General features: G+C 36.9%; 1 protein-coding gene across 6 annotated transcripts; it reads left to right on the top strand.

Annotated features, from left to right (window-relative positions):
• The first annotated feature begins 1276 nt into the window (after positions 1-1276).
• On the top strand, positions 1277-24847 carry CEP78 (centrosomal protein 78). 6 transcript variants are annotated; one of them, XM_058827674.1, is made up of 16 exons: positions 1277-1415; positions 3583-3859; positions 4069-4247; positions 4855-4927; positions 5480-5583; positions 6309-6483; positions 7652-7765; positions 8001-8065; positions 10719-10827; positions 12413-12548; positions 13626-13671; positions 14643-14786; positions 19332-19409; positions 21110-21276; positions 22618-22771; positions 24019-24847. In XM_058827674.1, exons 2-16 carry the CDS (start codon positions 3607-3609, stop codon positions 24544-24546), a joined length of 2325 nt encoding a protein of 774 aa, XP_058683657.1. In that variant the 5' UTR covers positions 1277-1415; positions 3583-3606; the 3' UTR covers positions 24547-24847. The 6 variants fall into 6 exon arrangements, with proteins under 6 accessions (XP_058683657.1, XP_058683656.1, XP_058683658.1 ...); XM_058827673.1 differs by having other exon boundaries at positions 1299-1425; XM_058827675.1 differs by having other exon boundaries at positions 1349-1444; positions 4072-4247.
• Positions 24848-25127: the final 280 nt, after the last annotated feature.

Raw genomic sequence — 25127 nt, 5'->3', positions numbered from 1 at the left:
TTTTAGAGTTACAAACAGAATGAAAACCTAAAACACTGAATCAAAGGCTGAGGAAACGGGCACAGAGCATTATTTTTTGAAGAAAACCAGGTTTGGTAGGGAGCAACTTGAAGCAGTTTCTCAGCAAGACTTTGAACTTCAGTTTTGGAGATACCTGTGTAACTAACTAGCATGAACAAGAAACCTTTAAAAGTAAAGATTCTAAATTCATTTTATTTTGCTTGAGTTTGGTCTGTGACACTGGGAGGTATGGCAAGCACAGGAAATATTTTGTCATACAGTCACAGAAACATTGGTTTTGCCATTTCACTGATAATGGTCCCATGTTTCTTGTCTTTTATATTGAGTTCCCCAAATGGCACAGCAAAACAATTCGTACAGGTGGTGATGTCAGACTTACTGAAATAAGTCTTGTTCTGGTACACTTGATAGCTCTTTAAGGTGCTTGAATTGCTTCTGATATCAGTCAAAGACAGCGAGTAACATTGCATCTGCGTAAAACACGGTGTCCTCTGAATGTTCTAGCAGCTTGTCTAGTTTCTCTGGAAAGCTCTCTGGAGTTCGCTCACATTTAGAATTTAAATCCTGCTACCTACCACCAGACTAGAAACCAAAATTGCTCTTATTCATTAACCTACACCAATAATTTTTCCTTATTAGCTGCTGTCCCTATCCATGAATGAACTGTAGGTTCTAGGAGCAGCACCTGGACTCCATTTTGGGTTATGCTGCCTTAAATGTCACACTGTGTAATGCACTGTACTGAATGTACTGAATGTTGACGAAAATTCTGTGATCCCGTGTATGTAAATTCACCTAGTAACCTAATGGGAAACGTAGCTGTGAAATACGAGCTCAGGCCACCTGGCTGCGGATACTGCTCTGTATCAAAACGTTTCCCCACCTGTGGTGCTCCTCACACGGGTGCTTTTACTAATGGAAGGCTGAAGCAGTGCCCGCTTTCTTCTAGCACTGCACAGTTGGCTTTTGGTTTGTATTATGAGGGATTTTTGTGGTTTGGTTTTTTGGTTTTGTTTTGTGATGCTTTTTTTTTTTTCTGTTTTGTTTTTTTTTGTTTTGGTGCTTTTTTTCTGTATGTGTGTTTGGAGGATGGGTTTGGCTTTTTCTTTCCTTTTTTCCTTGTTTGTTTTCCTCCAGGAAAGGGAAGCAGTAGCCCTCTCGAGCCGTACTGTTGCTATGGGCCACTCCCGCTGTGGCGACGGCCGGGCGCGGCCATTTTGAACGCAGGCGGGAGGGCGGCGGAGCGCCAGCCAATCGGGGGCCAGCCTCGCGCGCCACGCGGCGGCCGCGCCAACGGCGCCGGGCCCAGGAGCGGGGTGCGGCAGCGGCGGTAACTACGGTAATGCAGGGCTGAGCAGTGCCGAGTAACAGCGGGTTACAGCGGATAACAACGGGTAACAACGGGTAACGCTGGGCAGTGGCGGTTAGTGGCGCCTAACAGCGGTAACGGCGGACCCTTGGCGCGGAGGGGGAGCGGGGGGTCCGCGGAGCTGGCCGTAGTCGGTTCAGGGAAGGCGGGGCCGTCGGGGCTGTTGTGGGTGCGGGAGGGACTGGCTGGTGCCTGGTCCCGGGCGCGTCTTGGGAGCCCGTGGGGTGGTGGCGGACAGCGCAGCCCTGTGTTGATGCCCGCTCAGTGGTGTGCAGTCTGAAGTGGCTTCCTGAGTCGATGTCGGTCTTGAGTGGGTGCAGCATAAAAGCCCCGCTGTTTTTACCCCGGGGCTAACCGGAGCTGTCTGCATCTGGGTGCTGTGTAACATCCTTAAACGGAGTTGTGCAGCAGGTCCAGTGAAGGGTGCCTGGCCCCTGCAGACCCCCAGGCCGCGTTTCGCAAGGTGCCAATCCCGAGTGAGCGCGGCTCGGCCTCCCCGTGTACCCCGCAGGCCGGCATGCGGCCGTGGCTGCTTCTGGCAGCGCTCTTGGGTGCTATGTGTTTGCCCACCGTACACATTTGGCCAGCTGATTGTTTTAACGCTACAAACGCATATAGCTTCCTGAAAACTCGTAGCGTGGAGCTGGAATTTTCAGTTTTACTGTGTGCTGTAGTTCTTGTAATTTGTCACCAGCTACTGTGATGTCTTACTGGATCCGTACTGAGTAATTATCGTCTGCATACATTCTCAGAGCCAGTCAGGATAGTCTGAGGTGGTGTCAGATTGGTGTTATCACTGCCTTCAGTGCAGAAGAGTTCGAGTTTATATAGTTTTCCGTTTGGAAAGCGCTGTGGGTCTGATAAGTTTGTCCTTTTTTCTCCTTTCCTACAAGTGGGTTAAACTTCAGTGCTAGGACCAGGAGCTCCTTCCTTTAGTTAGAGGTATGGTGTTAAGATGCTGCAGTGAAAGCCCCATGAAAAGAGCAGTGCCTAAGTTTAAGCCAGAGAAAAAGGGCTAATATTTTGCTCATTGATACATCACCAGAAGGCATTGGTGCCTTGAAACTTTTGGTCCTTTTCTGGGTCTGAAGCATTGGATTATAATTCAGTCACTGCTGTTACGGTCACCACAGTGTCGTTATTAAATGCTGGTAAATCAGAGCTAAAAAAAAGTAAAAGGGTGTGGTGGAACTGTATTATTAGAGTTTATATCTTATAAATATTACATTTCCAATAATTTAGATGCTAATGATATTTTTTTTTTTTACTAAATTATGCTTCTACAGATGGTTGTCCTCACATGATTTTATCTGTCCAGTAACTTGTCTTAATTTGACATACAGAATATTTGAGAAGATTGATTAACGCTTTCTACTCTGTGACAAATAAGAAAAGAAGTTTGCAATGTGAACAATGTTTGATAGCCTGTGTGGAATACTTAATTCCACCTTGACTATAAATAAAGAAATAAATTTATCTTCTAAGTGTACTGACAAATGTTCCTATTTGGTCTGTGAAATTACTTAACCCTTAATAGCTATGTCATAGCAGTATTTAGAGATTCTGCTTGGAAGTTAGTAGTGGTTTTCTGTGTGGGTACTAAAGTATAACAAAACCTTATTCCTGAAAAGTGGTTACTGAATTTTACTGGGATGTGTATATCTGGTATGCAATAGCAAAAATATTTAGGCAATCAAATTTTATTATGTATTATGAAAATTGAGACTTTTAAATTCCTTTAAACTCTGAAGTAGAAGAGAAGCTCACAAGTAGTTCTGTATGTTTCTCTTGATGGTGAGTCAGGGAGTGTCCAAGGCTTTTGGGCAGACCTTGACTCTACAAAGTTAAATCTTAAGATGAAAACAAGATTTTTACAACAGTCAGTGCTTAATGATCATGGTTTTTGTGTTCTTGGTATACCTGTTAGCATGGGGAGGAAAAAAATACAGATCACTTGTTTTTTGATGTCTGGGGTTTTTTTTCCCAGCCCTTTACTCATTCAGCTTTACTTGCACAGGTAGTGACTGTCATAAGACATAAGGTTTTTAGCTACACATTAAAGATGTGCAAATGCTATACAATATCCAAGAACATTTTCATGTTTTGGGTATGTGTGTTGAATTGGCGCTGTGATGCAAGACAGTTATATATTGAGAAAAGTTTTTTATGTTTTTTCCTCTTTCTTACTTTAGAGAGAAATTTACAACATAAAAGAAATGATCGAGTCAGTCAAATTAAGAAGACAGTGCATGCTGGATTTCTACTCATATTATGAACATCTTTGTGAACTTCAAGGCTCTCTCCCACTGAAATCTGTGAAGGCTAACATGACTCGTGGTGCTATTAATCTAATAGTAGATCACATCAAAGCTACTGATTGGGCACCACTTCTTAATGCGCTCAGGCATAATAAGACTCTGACTTCTATTGGAATAAGAAGTTTACATCAACATGGTCTTGAAGAATCAGGTCTGTATAAAAGATAAGTATGTTGGTGTATGCATGTTAGAATTCGTTGCATAAAACTTCTGTGTGATTGAATACATGGGGGGAGGAATTGTTACGCCTGAGGAATTATTTTAATTTAAGAAAGTACACAAAAAAAGGAAGGTATGATTATAATTGCTTTTAAGCCAATAGGGACTAGATTTTACTGATGTGTACTTTTTGTTTTTCAGTAGGTGTTGAAAGATACAAAACTTATTTTAAAAGGAGAATTCCAGCAACTCTGTCAAAAGACTTGACTGGCCAACTGTGCAAAGCTGTGAAAGGCTGTCTCAGTGTATCAGATGTACTAAAAAATTTAGACCTGCAGGGTTTGCTTCTGAGGGAAAGAGACCTAGCACTTTTAACAAAGGTGAGAATGTAATAATATACAAATAAGTGGAATATATGCCCAGAACACTGAACAGTAGCGAGTAATCTTTGTAAGTATTTGTTGCAGACAAGGATATTTCTGTTCTAAGATATCTTTGTGTAGTCTTTACATATATATATAGAAGGATTCTGCTGAGACATTTATTGTAACCTAGTCTTAACTGAATGTCTCAGAATCCCAAGGCTTGTTAGAAAGATCTTAGCAACATCTCCGCCACGTGCTTGAGGCGTATGACATATGTTCATGACTGAAACCACTGTGCGTGTTTGTGATAGAAAGGGAAGTTGTGGGACACCAAGGAGATAAAAACTGGTCTTCAGATGTGTTACTGAAAAGCTCCAATTTGCTTGTGAGTGGCTTCTGGGAAGGGAGGTTGCTGATGGTTGCCCACAGGCAAGCTTCCTCTGTGCTAAAGAAATGAACCCACTTTAATTGAACTTTTGCTTGTTTTGACCTTCATCTGAATCTCCTGGAGTTTCTTGTAAGGAACAGACTTGGGTGACGTGGTGTTTTTGTTTTTTCTTTTTTTTTTTTTTTTTTTTTGCTTTTCAAGCTGGATAATAACATTGTTTGTTTTATTCTTAAGGGCTTGGCCGCAGCTTCATCCCTGGAAAGTGTCTCTTTAGCCCACTGTCCAATTGGAGATGGAGGGTTGGAAAGTAAGTTCACGATCGGATCAAAACCTGTAAATATACTTTGATCTTTTTAAGTTTCCAAATAGATAAGCAAGTTTCTCAGTATTTTCGTTCCTGTTTTAAATTTATCCATGGAAATGAAAATGTCAGTCTTCACTTTATTCTGCATAACACAGTAGCATTTAAAGACTTGAGTTTCTTCACTTCAGGCTAGTAAATAGCTATGTTACTTTATAGTGATGTTTATGCTTTTAAATAAAACAGCATTCTTACTTCTATATTCTTACCTGATTTTCTTATGTTTCTGTAAGTAAACTGAAATCATTATGTTATAGCTTGTTCAGGTATTCTTTGCTGAACATCTGCTAAAACATTCCTGAATATATACTAGAAATGTATAAACTTAGAATACATTTAAGTGTATTTAAAATATAATCTGTATTTCAGTGCTAGTTCTTTGTCAAAGCTTTTGGCTGTTAAAGCTGCCTCCTAATAGGCCACTGAAAAAGTGTGTTCTAATAATATGAATAATATGAAATTGTGTGTAGATAACATGCATACTTTTGTTTTCTTCAGAAATCTGTCAGAGTATAAAGAATACAGCTACTATCAGATTTGTAAACTTCACAGCATGTAGCCTCACATGGCGAGGGGCAGAACATATAGCAAATTTATTAAAGGTAATGCAATCGGCTTTCTTAGAACGGAGTGTTTGTAAGAACTTAATAAATTTAATTTTTTACTTTTGTGTTAAAGCCCAAAATCCATTAAGGCACTTAATGAGGAGCTGATGTGAATACCAAAATTAAGTGTGCGTTCTTACAAAAGCTGTGCCTTTATATGACAAAAGTAGCTTAGTTTACTGGTGTGGGCTTTAAATTCGCTATTGCTTAGAAAAAAAACATAAATAATAGAGTAAATTGTTTTCTTTAAATGAGGACTAGGCTTGTAAATGTCTGACACTTGTTTTGGGGGTGCTTCTTTCATTATCGTTAATTTTGAAAAAAATGTCTCAAGTATTCTTAAGCACTGGGTAAGAATAGTCAAGTTTACAGTTCAGAAGATAGTGACTAATTGATCAGTAGTCTTCTGCCTAGTGCTATGTTTTAAATAGTGTTAATTGTGATTCCACATAATTTTGTAGTATGTATTTATTTCAGTGTGCCTTGAAAGTGTCTGTCAAAAGAAGGTAATAAAATGCTTTGTAGCCAAGTTTAATAATTTGCATTGCAAACTGGGCAGTCACAACAAATATGAGTTACTGGTAAGGTTTGAGAATTAGTTATGTTCCTTGAAATCAGGAATGGTGTACTCATTTGACGTGATTTAAGAAAGGTAACTTGTGATCATGTTGTCAGTTATGGCTTTGCCATTGCAATTATTAACAGCTTCTTTGTTTGCAAAGCACCAGGCAATAAGAAGACACGGTGAAGCTTGGGCTGAAAGCCTACGTTACAGGAGACCTGACCTTGAATATATGTCAGGTTTGAGGAGGATTACTTTGAACTGCAACATGCTTGTTGGAGATAGAGGAGCAAGTATCTTGGCAGAGTGTCTAGGAGAGGACCTTTGGCTAAAAGGTATTACAAAGTCCTTTCACTAACGAATAGCAGAGTAATTTAGGAGCTTCCTTATATGGTAATTATAGACATATTGATGTACACATATTGAGATATTCCATATAGCATAGAACTTTGCCTACACCAGCAATTTCTCTGTATACTTCATGTCTGGTTATTACTAGTTGCTGTAATGATTTCTGCAAGATCTCCGTATCTCTTATATCTCTACTACCGTCTCTTATACTACTGCATCTCTTAACATATAGTAGTGTCAGGTGGAAGACTTAAAATTGTCAGTTCTAACAGTTTTAGCCAGAGGAGTAACTCACTTTGTAGCTTGGAAAGAGTACAATTTTTTCCAAAGAAATCTCTCTTCCTCTTTAAAAATACCGGAATACTGTTGTATTATCTAATATTGTCCTTCATTATTTTTGAGAATGAATTTGTTCTACAGTATATCTATTACTATATCTAGTAATTATACAAAATTACTAGTGGTGCTGATGTAAATCATAGCATTCTGTATGTGGAATAAAATACCTGTTTTATAGCTCTGTTTTACAGTTTGAGGCAGGTTTATGGATAACATCCATAGTAATGGAAGAGGATCAGATTAGGGAATAGTTAAACTGTACAAACAGCAGTCCATAGACCTTAACGGGATGCATTTACAAGTGCTGAGGGAGCTGGCTGATGTTACTTTGAGGCCACTCTCAGTAGTCTTTGAAAGCTCATAGTGATTGGGAAGGGGGTGCCTGAGGACTGGAGGAGGATAGCTAATGTCATGCCTATTTTCAAGAAGTTTGTGGAGAAGGATCCAGGAAACCACAGACCAGTCAGTCTTACTTGGATCCCTGGAAAGGCAAGGATGTGCTGCCATCCAGAGCGGCCTCATCAGGCTGGAGAAATGAGCTGGTGGGAACCTGATGCAGTTTGAGAAAAGGAAATGCAAAGTCCAGCAGTTGGACACGAATAATCCTGTGCACTAGAACATGCTGGGGCTGTGTGGCTGGAAAGCAGCTCTTATGGTTCATGTTCTATGAAATGGAGGCTATGAAATGGAGGTTTTCAGCAGGATTAATTCTTTTATGTATCAGCTATGAAATTTAATTACTAGCTAAGTGCAGTACGATCTCCACTGATTTTTTTTTTTTTCTTTCTTTTTTTGCCTCCTTAAACATTTTAGCACTTGATTTGCAGCAGTGTGGAATATCCAATGAGGGAGCCAGGTCATTATTAGCTGCTCTTCAAGCTAATACAACATTAGTGGTACTTGACATAAGAAAAAATCCATTAATTGGTATGTATCTGTGTCTGCATTTATTCTCTTTCTGTGTTTGTTGGGTTTTTTTTTTCCTTCTTCAGGAACTATATGGGGAAATGTAAACTGCTTTTAAAAAAAAAGAACATGCCACAGTAATTTGCTAAATGTTTTTTAAATTGGAAAACAAGCAGGATATGTAATGTGTACTTACTGTACATAAAGAGTTGTGTTTGACAGAAAATTCTTAATGAAGTGTTTTAATTCATTTTAGGTCATGTTCTGATGAAAAAAATTATTGAAAGAGCTCTTAAGAATGGAAACAGTGCTGATTCAGAGGTATGCTTTACACATTTTGGAATGAATTTGGGGTTTTCTTTGTTACTTCCATTGCAATTTTTTTTAAAGGGTGACTTCTTTCAAAATTAATCTGGAACAACTATTCTAGTTCTAAACAGAACTTTGACTCAGTGTAAATTAAAAACACTGTCTAGGGGAAAACCTAAAATTACTATGATGAACATGTTACTGTGTTGGTCTTTCTGTATGATTTCTTATGGAAAAGCTGTCAGATGTAATAAAATCTGGATATACATTTAATAGAAAGAAAAATGGAAATGTGTGTGTATTTGAGCATTACCGTAGAAGGTTTACTAAATATTGCTCCAGGACTGCTGTAGGGCTTTCTACTACGTGTCCTTGTCAACATGGTAATAATAACTTCTAATTAAAAAGTAAAGGAAACTACAATTTAAAATTTAGCACTTTATTGATTTTAAAACGTATTTCTTGTCTTTAACTTCTGTAACTAATTTATTTTTAAGTTGCTCAAGACTGTCCTTTTCAATGCAAGCTGTCTCTAAGAACAGAGTTCAGTTAAAGTACAGTACCCCCTTTCACCTTTGTCTAACGGTCCACACAGAGTTCACAGTAATGTGCATAAACTGGGTATCTAGGCCATTTATGATTATGTATACTGTTGAAATGTACAGAAATCTGATTCAGTTCTCAAAGCAGTCCCAGCAATCCCGGTCCTTGTGTTGGAATTTAATGCTCTTTTGGGTTTTGAAAAGACTAAATAAAGACAGAGCTGTGGATGTGTAGGGACACTAATAAACTGAAAATTAGTGTATAGAATTTCTGGAGGATTAAGACAGCTCCCCACTTCAATCTCTAGAAGACCTTATTTGAGAAGTTGATGTTGGTTGTGAAGAAGTACTCTTTCTGCTTGGCAGATGCAATCAAAACTTGCAAAATGTCAAAGGGATTACATGAAAATAACATCTGGGTGGAAGCATTAAAGATACTTGGAAAGTCAAACAATGGAAAGAAGCAATTCTGGGAAATCTGCTAAAAGATCACTTGACTCAAGACATTAGTTTTATATTCAACCAGTTAGTGTGGAATCAAGTTTTATTGGCAGTGCTAGAATTCTTCATTCTTCATTAACGACATGGATGAAGAAATAGTGACCACTGGATTTCTAAGTAGCTTTGCTTCTTCAGCCAGTCACAGCTGTCTTTCCTTCCATCCTTCTTTGTGCAAAAAGTGGTTGGTTGTTTTTCAGTGGCATGTAGTTGATTCCCTTCTTAGCTGTTTTTTTAGGTTTTCAAGAAGAACTGTCTACTGCTAATTGATGCCTTTGCTAAAACAAAAGCTACATATTTCAGCAGCTCTGTGTAGCAGTATACTGAACTGTAATCATAGATATGACAAAGTGCAATAGGTGGTGGAAGTTTGTGTAGTTTCTGAGAGACTGAATAAAATAAATCCGTTGAAGGTGTCTACAAAACATGATGCTTTCAAAATATTGGTTTTGTATTGTGGTGTATTTATACTTGGATGCTTAGATGTTGTACAGCAACAGTAGTAGGCATCCAGATAAGACAGGCTATGGGCTAGATGAACTTTAGGTTTAACCTAGTAAAGCTGCCCTTTTAGGTGTCTCGTAAAACAAAATTAAAGTGACTTCTGATTGTAGAAGCTTGCAATTTAATTTTACTCTTTCTGGGTGTGTTTTAGTTTAAAATGATGCGCTGGAGACACAGCAAAATTTGTACCAGGATTAGCTGAGTCCAAAGTGAAAAGAAAAAGTTTTTCTTGACAACGATAAATTTGGATTAAACTTGGTTGGTTAGAGCACAGTAGTGGCATTTTGATCATTCTGATGCTTTAGATGGAAATAGCTCTGGCATACTGTTCCTAGTTACTCTTACATTGTGGGATGTAGGGCTTTGTGAGACGAGTTTTGTGTTAATGTCATCTGTATTATCTTCAATGACTGCTTCAGCACAAGACCCTGTATTAGTGATACACACTGAAGGGTAAGTGCAGGGTAATTTTAGAGTATCTACCAGGAGTAATTAAACTTTTTATCAGGACAAGGGGAACCTTTAGGAATAGAGCTGTTGCTGTAAGGAAATGAAGTTTGAAATGTTGAAATCAAAGTTGTGGCCTTTGATCACCACTGTCTCTTAGTTTTAGTTCTGGGCTTTTACTTTGTAAGGATGAATTTTCATTACAGGCAGTAAAAAGAAACTTCATGTTTTTTAGAAAATTGACTTTATCAGTAATACAAAATCACATTAGGGAAGCTTTTATTACTCCAGAGAGCTTTGGCCTGAGCCAGTCATTCCTATCAAGCCAGTTTTCTGAGAATGAGGTACAGAAGCCAGAGCCGCCTCTTCATAGGGTTGGTGCTGGAGGTTTTTTGCTGTAGGAGAATCTTTTGCACAGAAGAAAGGATAATATTGGATGGGATATTGTAGTGGTGTTTTGGGAACACTTTCTGGTAATGTAGACTGTCATCTGTGTTCGAATTTGGGCTTTGTGAGACTTCTGTTTTTTCTTAATTTTACAGCGTATAAAGTTTTCTGTAAGTGGCAGTGTTCTCCATATCTGACAAGCTACCTCTTACTTTAAATAAGCACCTTTTCAGCTGTCAGTTACTAAATTGATTTCTTTTTCTTTAAAAAAACCCAACAAATTCCAGTTTAAGTGGCTGATGTCTCCATCTTCCAAAGATGCTTTGAAAACTAAGCCAAAGAAAAGAACTATTGTCCTAGGAAGTGGTCGGAAAGGAAAAGCTACTATTCGTATTGGTAATTCTTTGTTTTTTCTGGCAATAGTAAATTTTGTCTTGCAAATTTTATCTTAATGCAGAAGAACTTAAATTAAAAAATGCATGATGTGTCTAAATGTTAGTATTTTATAGAACGCTTCTCTCCAAAAAAAAATAAATCCATTTCTTGTTAATTATATAATGCATTTTCTGTCATCATTGGCATATGTAGGAAGCTTGCTTTTGTTTTTAGAGCTGCTAGATATATGGCTGGAAAAATGGTAGGATATGCTGACTTTAAAATGCATGGAGGCATTGCATGTATTTGTTCTGTGTCTCCACAAGTTTTCACTTCTGCAAAGCCTGGCAGTAGTAAGTTGTCATGTTCTCCTGCTGTTGGAACCTTTCTGTAGCAGGCTGTCCTCTGCCAGAACAAACATACATTTTTTAACTAATGTACAAAATGTTCTAAGATTTTTTTTTAAACTTCATGTAAACCTAATATAAATAGTATGTCTAAAATAACATTGATGTCTTGAATGTTTATAATTAAGTACTGATAGCTCCAATACTAAGCACTTTTCAGTAAGCTACTAAAAAATTTCCGTGTAATGCATTTCACTGTCTCTTGTCTTCGCTTTAGTTATCTGGAAGCAGAGAGGTAAGCATGAACCAAAAGAAATCTTTGTACAAACAAACATTGGTGATCACGGTGGTGGTGGGAGAAAAAAATGCCTGGCAAATGTGGAGTGTTTTGTGGCTTATTTTTTGTTTTGGGATTGTTCATTGTGTGTGGGTTTTTTGTGCTTTAGGGTTTTTTTCAAGAGAAGGAGGGAGTCAAGATGAAAACTATCCTGTGTTCATCGTGTTCAGAATTAACTGAGATTTTGAATCTCATTAACTAAGTTATGCATTTCTATACCATTACAAAATCAGTTATTTTATTGATGTCAGAGAAACAATAAGCTGCGTCCTCACTAGTTTAACTGTAGGAAATATAAGGTAATTAGTTTTCTAGACTTCACAGTTTCTGGCTTTGAGAGAACGTGAGGTAGAGTGATCATCCAAATTAGGTTTCTTTGCTGAGTCTACTTTGATGCTCTATGATTTAAGCAAAAACAAAAGATCAGACTAGTCATTTTCTTATTAGAAAATCTACATCTTCTTGTTAGCGAAAGGAAGAGATTGCTGGTGTCATGTCCTGTAAAAGTGAGCTGAATGAGTACCAACTTCCTTTTTAATTATTTTTCCCATAAAAATGGGAAAATGAGGGCAATTTGAAGCACACTTCTGTTGTGTCTAAATTCTGTGTTCTGATGGTCTAAATTCTGATGTGAGACAATGGAATTAGGTGTCTGAAGTTAGTAATGTGAATAAACCTCTTCTTCTACAAAACTTTGCCTCTTTTGAAAACCAGCTTGTCTTGCATCAGCCTAACAGCAGTTAAGTATGCTAGTTTATAATCAGAACTTTCTGGACACTTAAGCAAAATTCGACTGAATGGCAGATTTTCTACAGTCCTTTTTATTACACTGGAAATTTTATGGACAGGAAGTTGTGAATTTGTATGTGAATAATAAGGTATAATGAATTCTCTTTTCTTCTGATCTTGCTCTTCAATACAGGATCATCATCTAAAAAATCTGTAAATCCTGGGAAAAAAAATTCCGCTGTGAGAGAGAGTTACTCACCAAAACCACTACCACCTGGCACAAAGGGCTTCCTTCCGTGGCGGACTGCAGAACGTGCAAAGAGATGCAGGTGAGGTTTTCATAGTAGAAGGAAAAACAGTAAACTTGCATGATAAGTACAGTAGAGAGCAATGTTAGCTTTTTAAAATAGGATTTGAAATTTACATACAGAATGTCACTATCATTTTTTCTGTTGGTATAAATTCTGAGGATTTTACATAGATTCTTCTCTAGCAAGCATTTAAAATAAACAAAAAAACATGGTAGCCATAGAGGTACTTATATACAACAAAAAAACCTCACCACAACCAAACCTACCTTGTTTTACTTATAACAAGATAATTAATAATATATATTATTATATATTATTAATTATGACTGTATTAATATTAAACAAATATAAATTATTGATATATAATTATAGGTTATTACATATTATAATACAACTATATAATTACATATTAAAATAAAAATATATAGTTGTTATAACAGAAATAAACGTTACTATTGTTAATAATAATTTATCAGATGTATCATAGCTAAAGAGGCAAGTAAGCATTCTAAACTTGTAGTATAGTTGCTTTGAGATATCCAGTTCAAGGTGCTTAGGTATTTTCCTGCCTCTTTTTTCTGCTTCACCTTACCCAATACCAGCTCAATTATTGTGATCATCTAAGACCTGTAAGTTAAAACTGAAACAAACTTACACGTGGAAGCTGTCTCTTGAAACAGATGTTTTTTGATTTTTTTTTTTTTTTTATCTATTCCCTAGATCTTGGCCTCTCAAAATGGAGACTGTGTAACCATTTGAACAAAAATATTACTTAATGCTCTATTGCAACTGTGTTTATTAAGCCTGTTTTTCAAAATGCTGAATTCCAAATTCTCCTGTTGACTTTAGTTCAAAATAATTGAGTTAGACGCCTGTTGAAGATAATTAATTTTAGCATCCAGTAGTGTTGCTCTAAGTCATAATTAAGTAGGGAGTTCTAATCAAAATGACAATGTAATGAGGCCTAAAGGGATATAGTGCAGTGTCTGATGCTGTTTATGTACTCCTTCCTCTATCCTAAAATCTTGTGTTTGGAACATTATAAAGTCACTTTCCTCAGAAGTATGGTTTTGTTCTTTTTTCCCCTAACTTCAGAGGTGGGGCAGTGGAATGTGCTGGAGAATTGCCATTGAAGATTCAGGTACTGTTTCTCTCACACAGTGGTTTTGTTTTTAGTGGGTAGATGCCTGAAAAAACAGGAAAGTGTTCTCAAGAGAATCTCATTGTCTGAAAGCTAAGACTGGAACATACTGTTAAAGATTTTCACTCATAAAAGTGAGAAAAGGTAGTTTACATCAGCATTTGGTTGAAGCTTCTTTCATACTTAGTTTACTTCCATTTCTATCTCTGGATCTTTTGGTTTCCCAGTTCTGTGCACTAGCTGAGTTGGAGTGTAGGCACAATCCCTCCATAGGCATTCAAAATAGCTAAAAGCATTTTTCTCTGAAGGCTTTGTACCATCTTTTCTGTCTTGGATTTGGATTATATATACTTGTTTTTGTACCTGCGAGCTGCTGTAGTAAACCTACCAGGAGAAGAAAACCCCATCTTTCTTCCTTCTCCTTTGGATTTTGTTTCTAACACAGAAGGATCTGATGGCTGCAGAAGCCACCAATTATCCTCTGCTTGGTGTAGGCTTCCCATTGACTGCAGTCCTTTGGGAAAATATGGGCTGGCACAGGATGCTCGTGGGCAGCAGCTCCTTTGACCCATCCCTCAGCTCTGACACAGGTCTTCCTTGGCTGGAATGAGGGTATTGGCACCTCTTCCTGCTCCATGGTTTTGCCTCCACTTTTTCTCACTCTTTTTGTTCCTGCTTCTTTTGTCTGTCTGTCTTGCATGGGGAAAGCCTGGCTGTACCTTGCAGGGGCTGACTCTACTGATAAATCCTCACCACAAATACTCAAGATAGGCACACACAGGATTGGATTTTTACTGTTTTATACAAATTTATTTCAAAGTTGTATGGCTGGGAAATGTGTATACATGGTAAGGGACTCTGGGAAACAACTGTATTTAAATTAAGCTTTTGATATTATTTAATCTTTGATTTTTGCTTTTGATTTTTGCAATGCTATGAGTGGACATATTTTTCTTTTCTGTTGTAACTAGGGAGGAGTTCCTGTGAAAGTGACATTAGAAAGTACCTCCACATCTGAAACTGAAGACACAGAAGATTTGGAGTATGTTATTCAGCGGCCTGATTTGGCAGAATCATTAGATAAGACAGATATAGCACAGTATCAACAGTTACAGGTAAGGTTCAGTGCTTTAGACTTGATTAAGGCAAATTACATCAATTAAACCATGTTTTGTTCAGAAACTTGTAATTTAACAAATAACCAGTTTTGAAGAAGGATTTCAGAATAACTTAATGCAACTGCAGTATGTATAATTACTCTATTCCAATCTTGAGTCATGGTGTGCAGATCTTTTAATCGGTGGTATTGCTTGTAGTATTTTTTTCAAGTACTTCCTTTAAAAAAGTAATTTAATGTTATGTCTAGTAGCTAAAATATAGTAATGACTGTTATGTAAAAATATCTGAAAGTGTTTGAGTTCCATTTTATATTTGAGCCCAGTAAATTTTTTCATTTGCTTTTTATTATTCTACTTCTTTGATACTTAAGGAACTTAAGAGTAGTGAAACAGACTATTTCTACTAAGGTCTTGACTGAGAATGTTCTTAGAAAAGAAAGGGGTGGAAAAAAAGATATGTATCAGTGGCTCAGTAATGTTGCTGAGGTAATCTAGCACTATTACAAGGTAACACCCTCAGGCAGAATAACTGAGTTGTTTCTGAAGTGTTAAGATTTGAATTCTGTTTGGAGAAACGATAGATTACTTCTGTAAGTAAGATCTACAGTCAGTCTGGGTTTGCTGGTTGTTGTCAGAGCACCCTAGTGGGTGAATGTGCTGTTTACATGTGTAAATATTGGACTGTGTACCTGTCTTTGTGTAAGAGGAGTGAAGTTAAGCTTTAACTTGCTAGGTATAGCAGTATTTGGAATGTTTAGGGTGGGATAGAGTTGTGGAAAGCAAAAGGACTGTACAAATACTTCATAAATAACTACCAGCCTTTTCATCTAGGTTCAGGAAGATTTCAAGGTTTTCACATGCTGGAACTTAAAGTTTTGTAGCAACTTTTGATGTTAGTGTGCAGTGTATTGACATTGCACTGTGTCATGGCTTCAACGCTTACCAAGAGCATTGTGTCTGAAGTCATAGAATTCTGTATCATGTGCAAATTGCTCCAAAAACCTCTATGTAGGAACTACTGTGCTTGCAGAAATCTTTTGATGTATTTATTTTTGGTGTTTGGAGAAGGAAGAATATTGTATTTAGGACACACGGCAGAGGCAGGCCATGTGCTTTGTGCTTTGGGGAAGGGTTGTAATATTGACTTAATATGTCAGTATTAGCTGTAGTACTACATGTGGGGCAGCTGTAAGGAAGGGACAATTTGTGATTAAGTTGAACTTCCTTGGAGGAAACGTATAAATTCTGGAAACCTACCCAAAAATTTTGATTTTTCTGTGCTTGTAAAGGTTCAGATTTTTCTGACTTCCTGAATTTGAAGACCAAAATACTTTTATAGGCAATGGTTGCTTATAAGATAGTACCATTTAAGCAATTTACACCTGATTTTGTGCCTCACTCATTGTTCCTGTTAGCCCAACACAAAGCAGGTTTCACATTATAGCAGAATCAAACTATCAAATTGGCACCACTGAATTGTCTATTTCCCCTCTGTCAATTATTGCCATTTCATTTGTTGCTTCAGTTTTTTTCTCTTATGCCTTTTTTCAGGGTTCTCTGATCATAAGACTGTCATTAAACAGCTGTTACTGCACAGCAGCTTGTGAAGGGAGGTGCTTGGAGGAGCTGATCCAACTGAAAAGTAGTCCAGTATATTTGGTGGTAGCAAATACTTTCAGTAAATGGTAGTGCTAGAATAATCATGGGAATGCAGAGTGGGAATAAACAGTAAGAGGTGGGAATTCCTTAAACTGCTTTGTCAAAAAAAGCTGTCCAAATGTCTCTTGATGTGACTGAATGAACAGACTTTCACCTAAGTATGCACATCTTTGAGAATTTCTCTACGTCCTTCTGCTCAAAAAGGGGCTTTAAGCATACTACTTACTGAAACAAGTACTTGAGTTGTCATAAAAAAAAAGACTTAGCTAGTGAAAGCCTAATTTTTGCTTAAATGAAAAATAAGAACTGATAAATATTCTTTCCTTCCACTAGAGGGAATCAAATGTCACAGTTGGTTTTGATGAAGTGTGTAGTTGAGGTTACTCCCATACTTTTAAATTTTAACTAGGAGTTTAAATGGAGAACTTCACCTTTAATCTAGTTAACAGGGCAACTCTTTCTACATCTCACTACTTTGCGAATTACAAAGAAGTAGAGATTGCACTATAACTGTTCTTTTTAAGTGTCATGCAGTCAAGTAGAAAAACATAGCTGATTAGTTACTAAATTTTTAAAATATAATTTAATTTTTTAAACTTCAGTTTTATACCTCTGTCTAGTGTTGAACAGATATAGTGCTTATGGTAATTCTGAGGACTAGCTATATTTTTAGTATTTAGTTTAGTCGCAAAAGTCTATCAGTGCTGTCTTTCTGTGCTATAATACTTGAAGGCTTAGTCTTGTAGCTTGGATGTACATTTTTTTAACTCTGATATATTTTAATAACTTTCTCTGCTAGAGAGCACTGGGGCATTGTGTCAACTAGAGAATTTCTTGAAAGCAAATCAAAGATTAAAGTGTACATATACTTCTAATATAATGGCTGGCTTTGATACTGCTTATGAGAAGATGCAACCGCAGTCTTCAGTTTTGTTATGAACTCAGCCTGTAACCATGAAATACTATGTACATCTTGAGTGTGAAAAGTCAAGTTTAAACAATACTGCAAAACATCTAAATTTCTATTTAAGAAATCATGATCATTTGGTTACTGTCTAAGCCATTGACCTTTGACGTTGCAAACCAGCAATTTGAAGAAAAAGGTCAGTGCTTTCATCTTTAAAATTATGTAAAACCTGTCCACAACAGAAATACTATGGTTTCTAAAGTAGAGTTCCTACTAGAGTTCCTACATCCCAGAAACTTCAAAATAGAAATAATAATATGTATGCACCTGCAGTATAAACGGAAGGGTAAGAATTCTACGAAGACTGTGGTAGCTGTTACTGTTCTTCAAAGCTTCAAAGCTAGGTTGGCAGATTTCAGGTTGCATGTCAAGTTGTCAGTGTGGAACATTATGGTTTCTACTTTCTGTGCTGTGCTTCTGTGTCTGTTAGAGGTTTTATAGATCCCAATGACTTCCACATGTTAAAAGGTAGATGGCAGTAAGATTGTGGTATTTATGGATGATTCTTCTTAGATTTTTGGCTCACCATCCTGTGCCTGCAGGTTAGATAGTGCTAAATCTGTTTTGATGCTCAAATGTGAGTACGATGAAGATATGACTAGCTTTCTATTTGAAGCGTTTGCTTGGTTGAGGCTAGTCTAGGGATTTTAGGAGTGGGCTTTACTGGAGTAGTGACAGATCCATAATCATCAGTTTGAGTGATTGTTGCTAGGAAGGGTATGTATAGAGAGTGTTCTAGAACCTGCATCTTGGATTCAGTTGCAACAGTACTTCACAATTTACAACATCTTTGCATTTGTAGAAGGTTTCTTTTTACTATATATTTATGTATGTATTCTATAGCACACCAGTCTTCTTAGCTGATTGCTTATATGAAGTGCAGTAGTATGCACTTGAATAAGCTTTTGCTAGTAAACAAACTATTTCAAACTATTTGAATCTTTGATTCTCTTTAGAAGTGGTTGATACAGTATGTACAAAAAGTGGTGTCCTTTTACAGGTATGTGCTTGTATACAAAGCAAAAAGGAGAAGTTTTTTATACTGTTTATTTGTATAGTCTAACCTGTGGAAAATAGAATAGCCTGATAATTTGAACAGTTTTGACCTTTTGAACCAGAAGATTATTAAGGTGTGCAAGAAAAAAAATTCGTGTTTGTCTTTCTGGTTCAGATGCTGTAATTAAAGATGATAATGCTCTATTAGGATGCAAGAAAGTGTGGTGTTGCTAATCCTGACTACTCTTACTGAAACTGAGCTTTACTACTTAGACCAAATAATTAAAATACAAGTTTAGGCATCTCATTAATAAGACTCAAATATATTTATTAGGTGTTTTGGGTTAATTTTTATTCTTAGTTCAACACTAAACTTGGAATTGTGAAAAACTTCTTACTGAGAAACTAATGAAGCTGATTAGAAAGTGTACAGTTCTTACCTTCAGAATTTTGTATTCTTACTTTTGAGAGTAAAGTTCTTCAGAATTTTGTATTCATACAGCTGTAAGAAGGAATAAAATCCTGGATAAAGAGTATACTTGGAAAACCTAGATATGGGTGTTAGGGATTTCTTATTAGAGCCAAAATTGAGCTTTTGATAATATATTTGGTTAAAAATGATGCTTGAAAAAGTGAAGGGAAATAGAAAAGAGCATACATTCTTGATGGTTATGTCATAGGATAAAGAGGTTTGGGCTGTAATTTCATGTGATCTATTGCAATCCTACAAATCTGTTAAGTGAATCACCCTTACTTCTACTCTGTCTTAATATTTTGCATCCTAGAGTTATGTACTGATAGACCTCTGTCTTGTATTTTTGAAGAATATATTTGGAATGCTGTTTGCTAGATGGCTTTTTTTTATTGCATGTTAGTCTGACATTTTGAGATAAATCACTGTAATTTACCTGTTTTGATAGTTGGAGCTGGAAGAATGCATGGAAAAACTAAAGGAAGAACAGAAAGCTAGAGTAAAGGTTGAGGAACGATTACTAGAGGTAAAGATACTTAACTATTAATGGTCTTTACTTTTAAAGGAGGCACTTGCTCAGAGAATCCACTTGCTTAATTAGGAGTAATTTTCAATGACCACTAATGTGGTAGCTTCCAGAATTTCAGTTCAAAGTCATGTGGATCGTTTACTGGTCTTAAGGGCAGTGATGAAATCTGTGTTTAGTAATGTTTGTTCTACTGATACTGTTCCAGAGCCTTGAACTCCAGCTCAAGCTACTCTTTCAATGTGTTTTATTCCTTTTCTGAAACACTTATGATCTGGGGCACCCTGATACTCATTTTTCTCAAAGTGATTAAATCTGTTTGCAGTGTGTACACATAGATAGTTCTTTGTCTCCCGACTCACCATGACTTGTGCTGAAGAGCTGTATGTTGCAACTGTTGTTCAATTGGATTTATTCTGTACCTTTGATTTTTATGTTTTGTTTCTGCAGGCAATAACCATATTGGATGGTTTTCTGCATGTCAGTTGTTGTAAAGTGCAGTTCAGCTTTGACAAAACTGAACAACTTATAACAGTTAAATTGCAAGTTCTTATTTCCCTCTGCTGTTTCTGACTTAAAAATATTCTTCTGCATGAATAAGCTGAATTTCTTGTACCATAGTTGTGTTTAAGGTAGCACATAGATTTGATCCTTACATGTGATTTGGAGGGGAGTGAAAGTGGTGATACCCTTTGAAATACGAGCTGCAACTGATATCCCACAGTAGAGGGAGTACAGTAGATATTCACAGAGGACTCTGCACTTCTCAAAGACAGATTGTAGCTCTTTTGTGTGACTATCCCCATTTTCCTCCAATGTGATGTGCACCAGTGGGCTCTGCTGGGTTAGATCCTTAAATGCTTTTTAGGCTAAACACCCCCTACAGGGTATCTTTCTCTATCAGGCTAGGCTGGTTGGATTTAGACCTTGTCCCAGGAGGTGGAATAAACCAAATAGCATTAATCTCTAATTAGTTGCTTATTTATCACCTATGGTGCATTACACAATCTGTAGTTTTTTTGTCCTCATGTAAAAAATACAAGACAGAAAGCCTGTGGTAGTACTTGACTGCGTAGTTGTAGCCTTAAATGAGTGAGTTAATGCTTGCACAAAACCTTGTATATGCTGCAGTTATCATGCAGTTTTCAGTTTCATTGTTGATTTGATTAATGGTCTATGTCAAGAAAAATTGAATCATCTTAAACTTTCAGTTTTGGGATGCACAGTGCAAGGGAGAGATAAGAGTAGTATGCATTCCTGCAATACAGAGGGGTGAATATAAGGAGGACATTGACATTCATTAAGGTTTTTCTACTAGTAAAATAAATTCTTTGGTGTTAACATGTCATATAATACATGCAAAGTAAAAGGATAAGAAAGCTAAATTTTTCTGCTTGTAGTTGCTCTGTAACATCCTGTGCATCGCTGACAGTACTGAGCCAGTGGTCTTGAATGGCTGCAGGAATATCTATGGTAGCATAGAAGTGTATCTGTGGATAAGCAGACCTGCACACAGCTCATGCAACAGTGCTCTGAAAATGTGTGGTACAGCAAACTCTGCATCTTGTTCTATCAGTTATTTCAGATATTCTTCTTTTTGATGCTGCTGTTTAGGCACACAGAGGTGAGGTTTGATATTCTGGCGTCTTTTAAACTGAAAATGAAAGACATTTCTTTTTTTTTTTTTTTCCCTTGCATAGCTGGAAATTGAAAATGCAAGATTAAGGAGTCTAAATATCTCCCTATCCAAGGTTCTTCATTCACAGTCAGTAACCAGCATGATTTTGGAAGATGAAGGTGTTCTAGGCAGCATTGAGAGCTCTTTCCAAAAGTTTCATGCTTTTTTAGACCTCCTTAAAGATGCTGGGTAGGTTGTCACTTTAAATGTTGCTATTTTTCCTAAGATCTTTCCAAAATTATCCTCACAATGAAGTGTGCTACCTGCTACCCCGCCAGATTTCTAGGTCTGTACTTTCAGAGAGCAAAGAAAAATAAATTAGCTGTGTACCTATTGTTTAGTCTTTTCCTAGTGGCAAAAGCATGATCTATGTGCTGTTCAGCTGAGTTCATGCATCTGTCTTTGGGAAAGGCTTTCAAGAAGCCTTTTCCAAAAGAGTAGAAAGCTCCTATTAAAGCATGTTTCCAAGTCCTTAGTGAATCACCTTTGGCTCTGAGCATTCCCACAATATGAAAGGCTCAAAATGGAGTTGAATTCCCTTCAGAAAGTGTCCTGTTACCTTATGCCCTCCATTCACTAATTGAAGTATGAAAATACAGATGGATGAATCTCCAGCCTCCAGGAGGTGGTGAAATGGCCATCCCTGGAAGTGTCCAGAAAACATCTGGATGTTGGTGCTTAGGGGACATGATTCAGTGATGAACTTAGCAGTGTTAGATTAATGGCAGGACTTGATGATCTTAAGAGGTCTTTTTCAACCTTAATGATTCCATGACTCAATGATTCTAACTTACTGTAAAGTTCACCCTGAGGCTGTTTTCTAATTTTGCAATGATCAGTTTGTAGAGTTGCCATTACTACAGGAGTTTCAAACTTCTCAGGAAGGGAAAAATGCATTTTCACTATATGAAAAAAATTTCTTCATATGGGACCTATATCTATTCGTAGCAATAAGAAGCTGCTCTGAAAGTTACAGAATCCTAATCAAGAAGAATGCTTTCTCAGTAAGCTTCTATATATCATATGCTGTGCTATTAGTTAATGACTGCAACTTCTCTCTTTTTACTGAGGCTTAAAACCCACATGTGATTGGTTTGGCCAACTTCCAAGCTGACAGGTGACCCAACATAATAGTATTTGTGAAGCTTGTCATCGACATGTTAGAGATTATGCAATTCGGAGATGTACACCAATTTCTGCTTGAATGACAGAGTTTTAATCTTTGTTCTGCCTGACATGGAGTCTCATAGTCAATATGCTGCCCTGACTTCTGTGCTAACTAAGAGAGCTTCATTCTCAGCCTTATAACACTTGTTTTGAATCTGTAGGCTAATTTGTGCAAAAACAAGAAAATACTTTCAGATGAAAAGTACTTGTTTTCATCTTGGTTAAAATACTTTGAGCTTCACATAAAATAACAGGAAACTATGTTCAAAGCTTTAAATAAATTCTACTTCTGATTTTGAATGTTCAGTCTTTCAAAGAGTAAGAATAGTTTGTGTGATTTTCTATTAAACGTTTATTTTGCAGGCTTGGACAGCTTGCTGTAGTAGCTGGGATAGACCAATCAGATTTTGGTATTTTGGGGCATCCACAAATGAATTCTACTCTCAGTAAGCCTGTGAACATGGTAATGGAGAAGTCTTTTGAAGAGGAAAGACAGGAACATACTGAGAATAGCAAAGTAAGTCTTTAGAAGGAATGCTAGAGGCAATTTTACTTGATACTCTTTAATGTATTTTTCAGCTGTTAATCGCCCTCTGTAAATGTGGTAAAATGAGAATTTTACCACAACTCTTTGCTATGGCTGCATTTATACAGATCATAATAGTTCAGTGATTAATGTAATCTTCTAAAGTGTTTACCCCTTGTAGCACAAACTGCAGTATATTATAATGTGTTAAACTTTGATGGTAATTGTGTTGTTTCCTAGTCTGAAATAGGAAGTTCCAATAGTGGTATGCATCTATTCGAATTGGAAAATACCATGATCAGGTTTTTCAGAAACATTTAATAATGAAACATAGTGTTTCTAAGAAACTTCATCTTACAAGAGAGGCTTATACAATGTACCTTCTGGAAACCATAAATTATGTTGTAAATAATTGCAGTGTTTATGTCCAGTCCTGATAGATTTTTCTGTAGCCATGACATTAGTTTCAGGCAACTACAATTTTGTAATTGTAATTTCTAAATATTTCATAAGTAAACCACCCGGATTTTTCAAAGGAGATATTAAAGCTCCTGTAACAAAGGAAAAAACACAGGCTTTTTTAAAGGCTGTTAAAAATTTAGATACTGGCAGCCTATAGCTATGTCCAAGTTGAATAAAACTGTACTAAGAATCACTCTGCATTCCAGTGTGTGTTTCTTATATCCAATGTCTTCTCCTGTAACTGTTCCAATTTCCTCAAGAGCACATGAGCTCTTTAAATATAATGATAAAAATTTGGGGATTGTTTTAGCACTGTGGAGAGAATTTTCAGTTTTGCAGTTTGAAGACTCTCATTTTTACCTCCTAGTATTGGTGGTTAGCTTGGATTCTTGTAGCAGCTAGATGATGTGGTATAGAGTGTTGAGACTACACTTCTGTGAATTGCTAGTAAACATAAAGAATTGCAGGTGTTTCAGAATGATAGATGTGATTTAAGTTTTGGGTGCTTTTATGTAACTGACATATCCCTGTAGTATAAATTTCAAGCTAGATGTGAAACTGGTATGTGTGTGCCCTGTGTCATTATCACCCTAGTTATCTTCAGAAGCCTGTTCTGAAAGGTGATAAAGATCATGCAATTGCTTTTACCTCTGCATCTTACCTACATTAGGTAAAGACTGTTTTTCTCTGCAGACCCCGGTGTATTTGGCATTTGCAAAACTCCTTTTTTTTTCCTCTAGTTCTCTCAGTTTCTTCATTGGAATCTTCTGTTTCAGAACAGAGCTGGAGATGTCCAACTTCCTCCTTCTGGCATGTTTCAATCCCAGATGGTTGTGAATAATGCCTTTTCATCACTTAGAGAAATAAGAAAAGTTCAAGCTGCTGGACAGCCGTATCAACCAGGTTCATGGAAGGAAAATGAAGCTCAAATGATTAACCAAAATAAAGAAGATAAGCCTAGAAGTACTACTCCAGTACTATCTGAGAGGAGAGTCAAACAAAACGAGCAAGCAAAAGGACATCACTCAGCAAGACAGTTGACTACCAGTCTGCATTCATTTTCTGATTCCAGTGTACAAATCAAAAGTGATGATAGCAGAATATCCAGCGGTATTCCTGGTGAAAAAAGCCAAAATTATTCCTCTAAGAAATACATCTCTGTAGCAAATGAAACAGCAACTCCAAGTAAGGGAATGAGAGGAGACAAAAGTAGACTGCAGGTAGTAAATTTTAACTCTGGAACAGATACTGTAGGATCTGGGTCTGAAATACAGGAAAGTATACAGAGTGTTGCCAGCATTTGAAATGGTTCTAAAATGTTTGAACTGTTTTTTACACTTGCAGGATTAGGTTTTGGGTGTCTCAGTATAATGAGTAAGTTTTTTGTAAAGTTTTATAGACTTAATGACTTTTTAAAGCATTGCATACTGCTCAGTATTCCTGTTTCATGTTTCTATTCCTTGTCACTAGATTTTTGGTTTTGAAAACACGTGATACACCTAAAATGGTACCCATCAGTTTGTAAAACATATAAGGCATTCTTGACGTACGGATTTCATTATCACAGATTTTTTTTTGAGCTAATAAAAGTTAATTTGAGTACAATCTTTTTCTAGTGTTTATTTTCAGTGTATTCCAGTGGGAGTGCAGAAGTGATTTTGGGGCAAACATCAATTCCTGCCTAGTGTGTGGGTATGACATTCTGAAAATTAGTGTAAGTTTCAGGGTCAAAAATGAGCCCAGAAGCATCTGTATAATACACCTTTAATACTACCATCGTTAGTGCTATGACTGCAGATCGTAGAATAGCACATGTTGGAAGGAGCCTCTGGAGGATAGACTAACTTGTTGCCCTCAGGACCTAGGGAAATGTAAGAATGTAAAA

The sequence above is a fragment of the Poecile atricapillus genome, chromosome Z (genome assembly GCF_030490865.1).
Source record: "Poecile atricapillus isolate bPoeAtr1 chromosome Z, bPoeAtr1.hap1, whole genome shotgun sequence".
Taxonomy (NCBI): domain Eukaryota; kingdom Metazoa; phylum Chordata; class Aves; order Passeriformes; family Paridae; genus Poecile; species Poecile atricapillus.
Note: the sequence above shows the minus strand (reverse complement) of the source record. Positions and strands in the feature narration are given on the sequence as shown.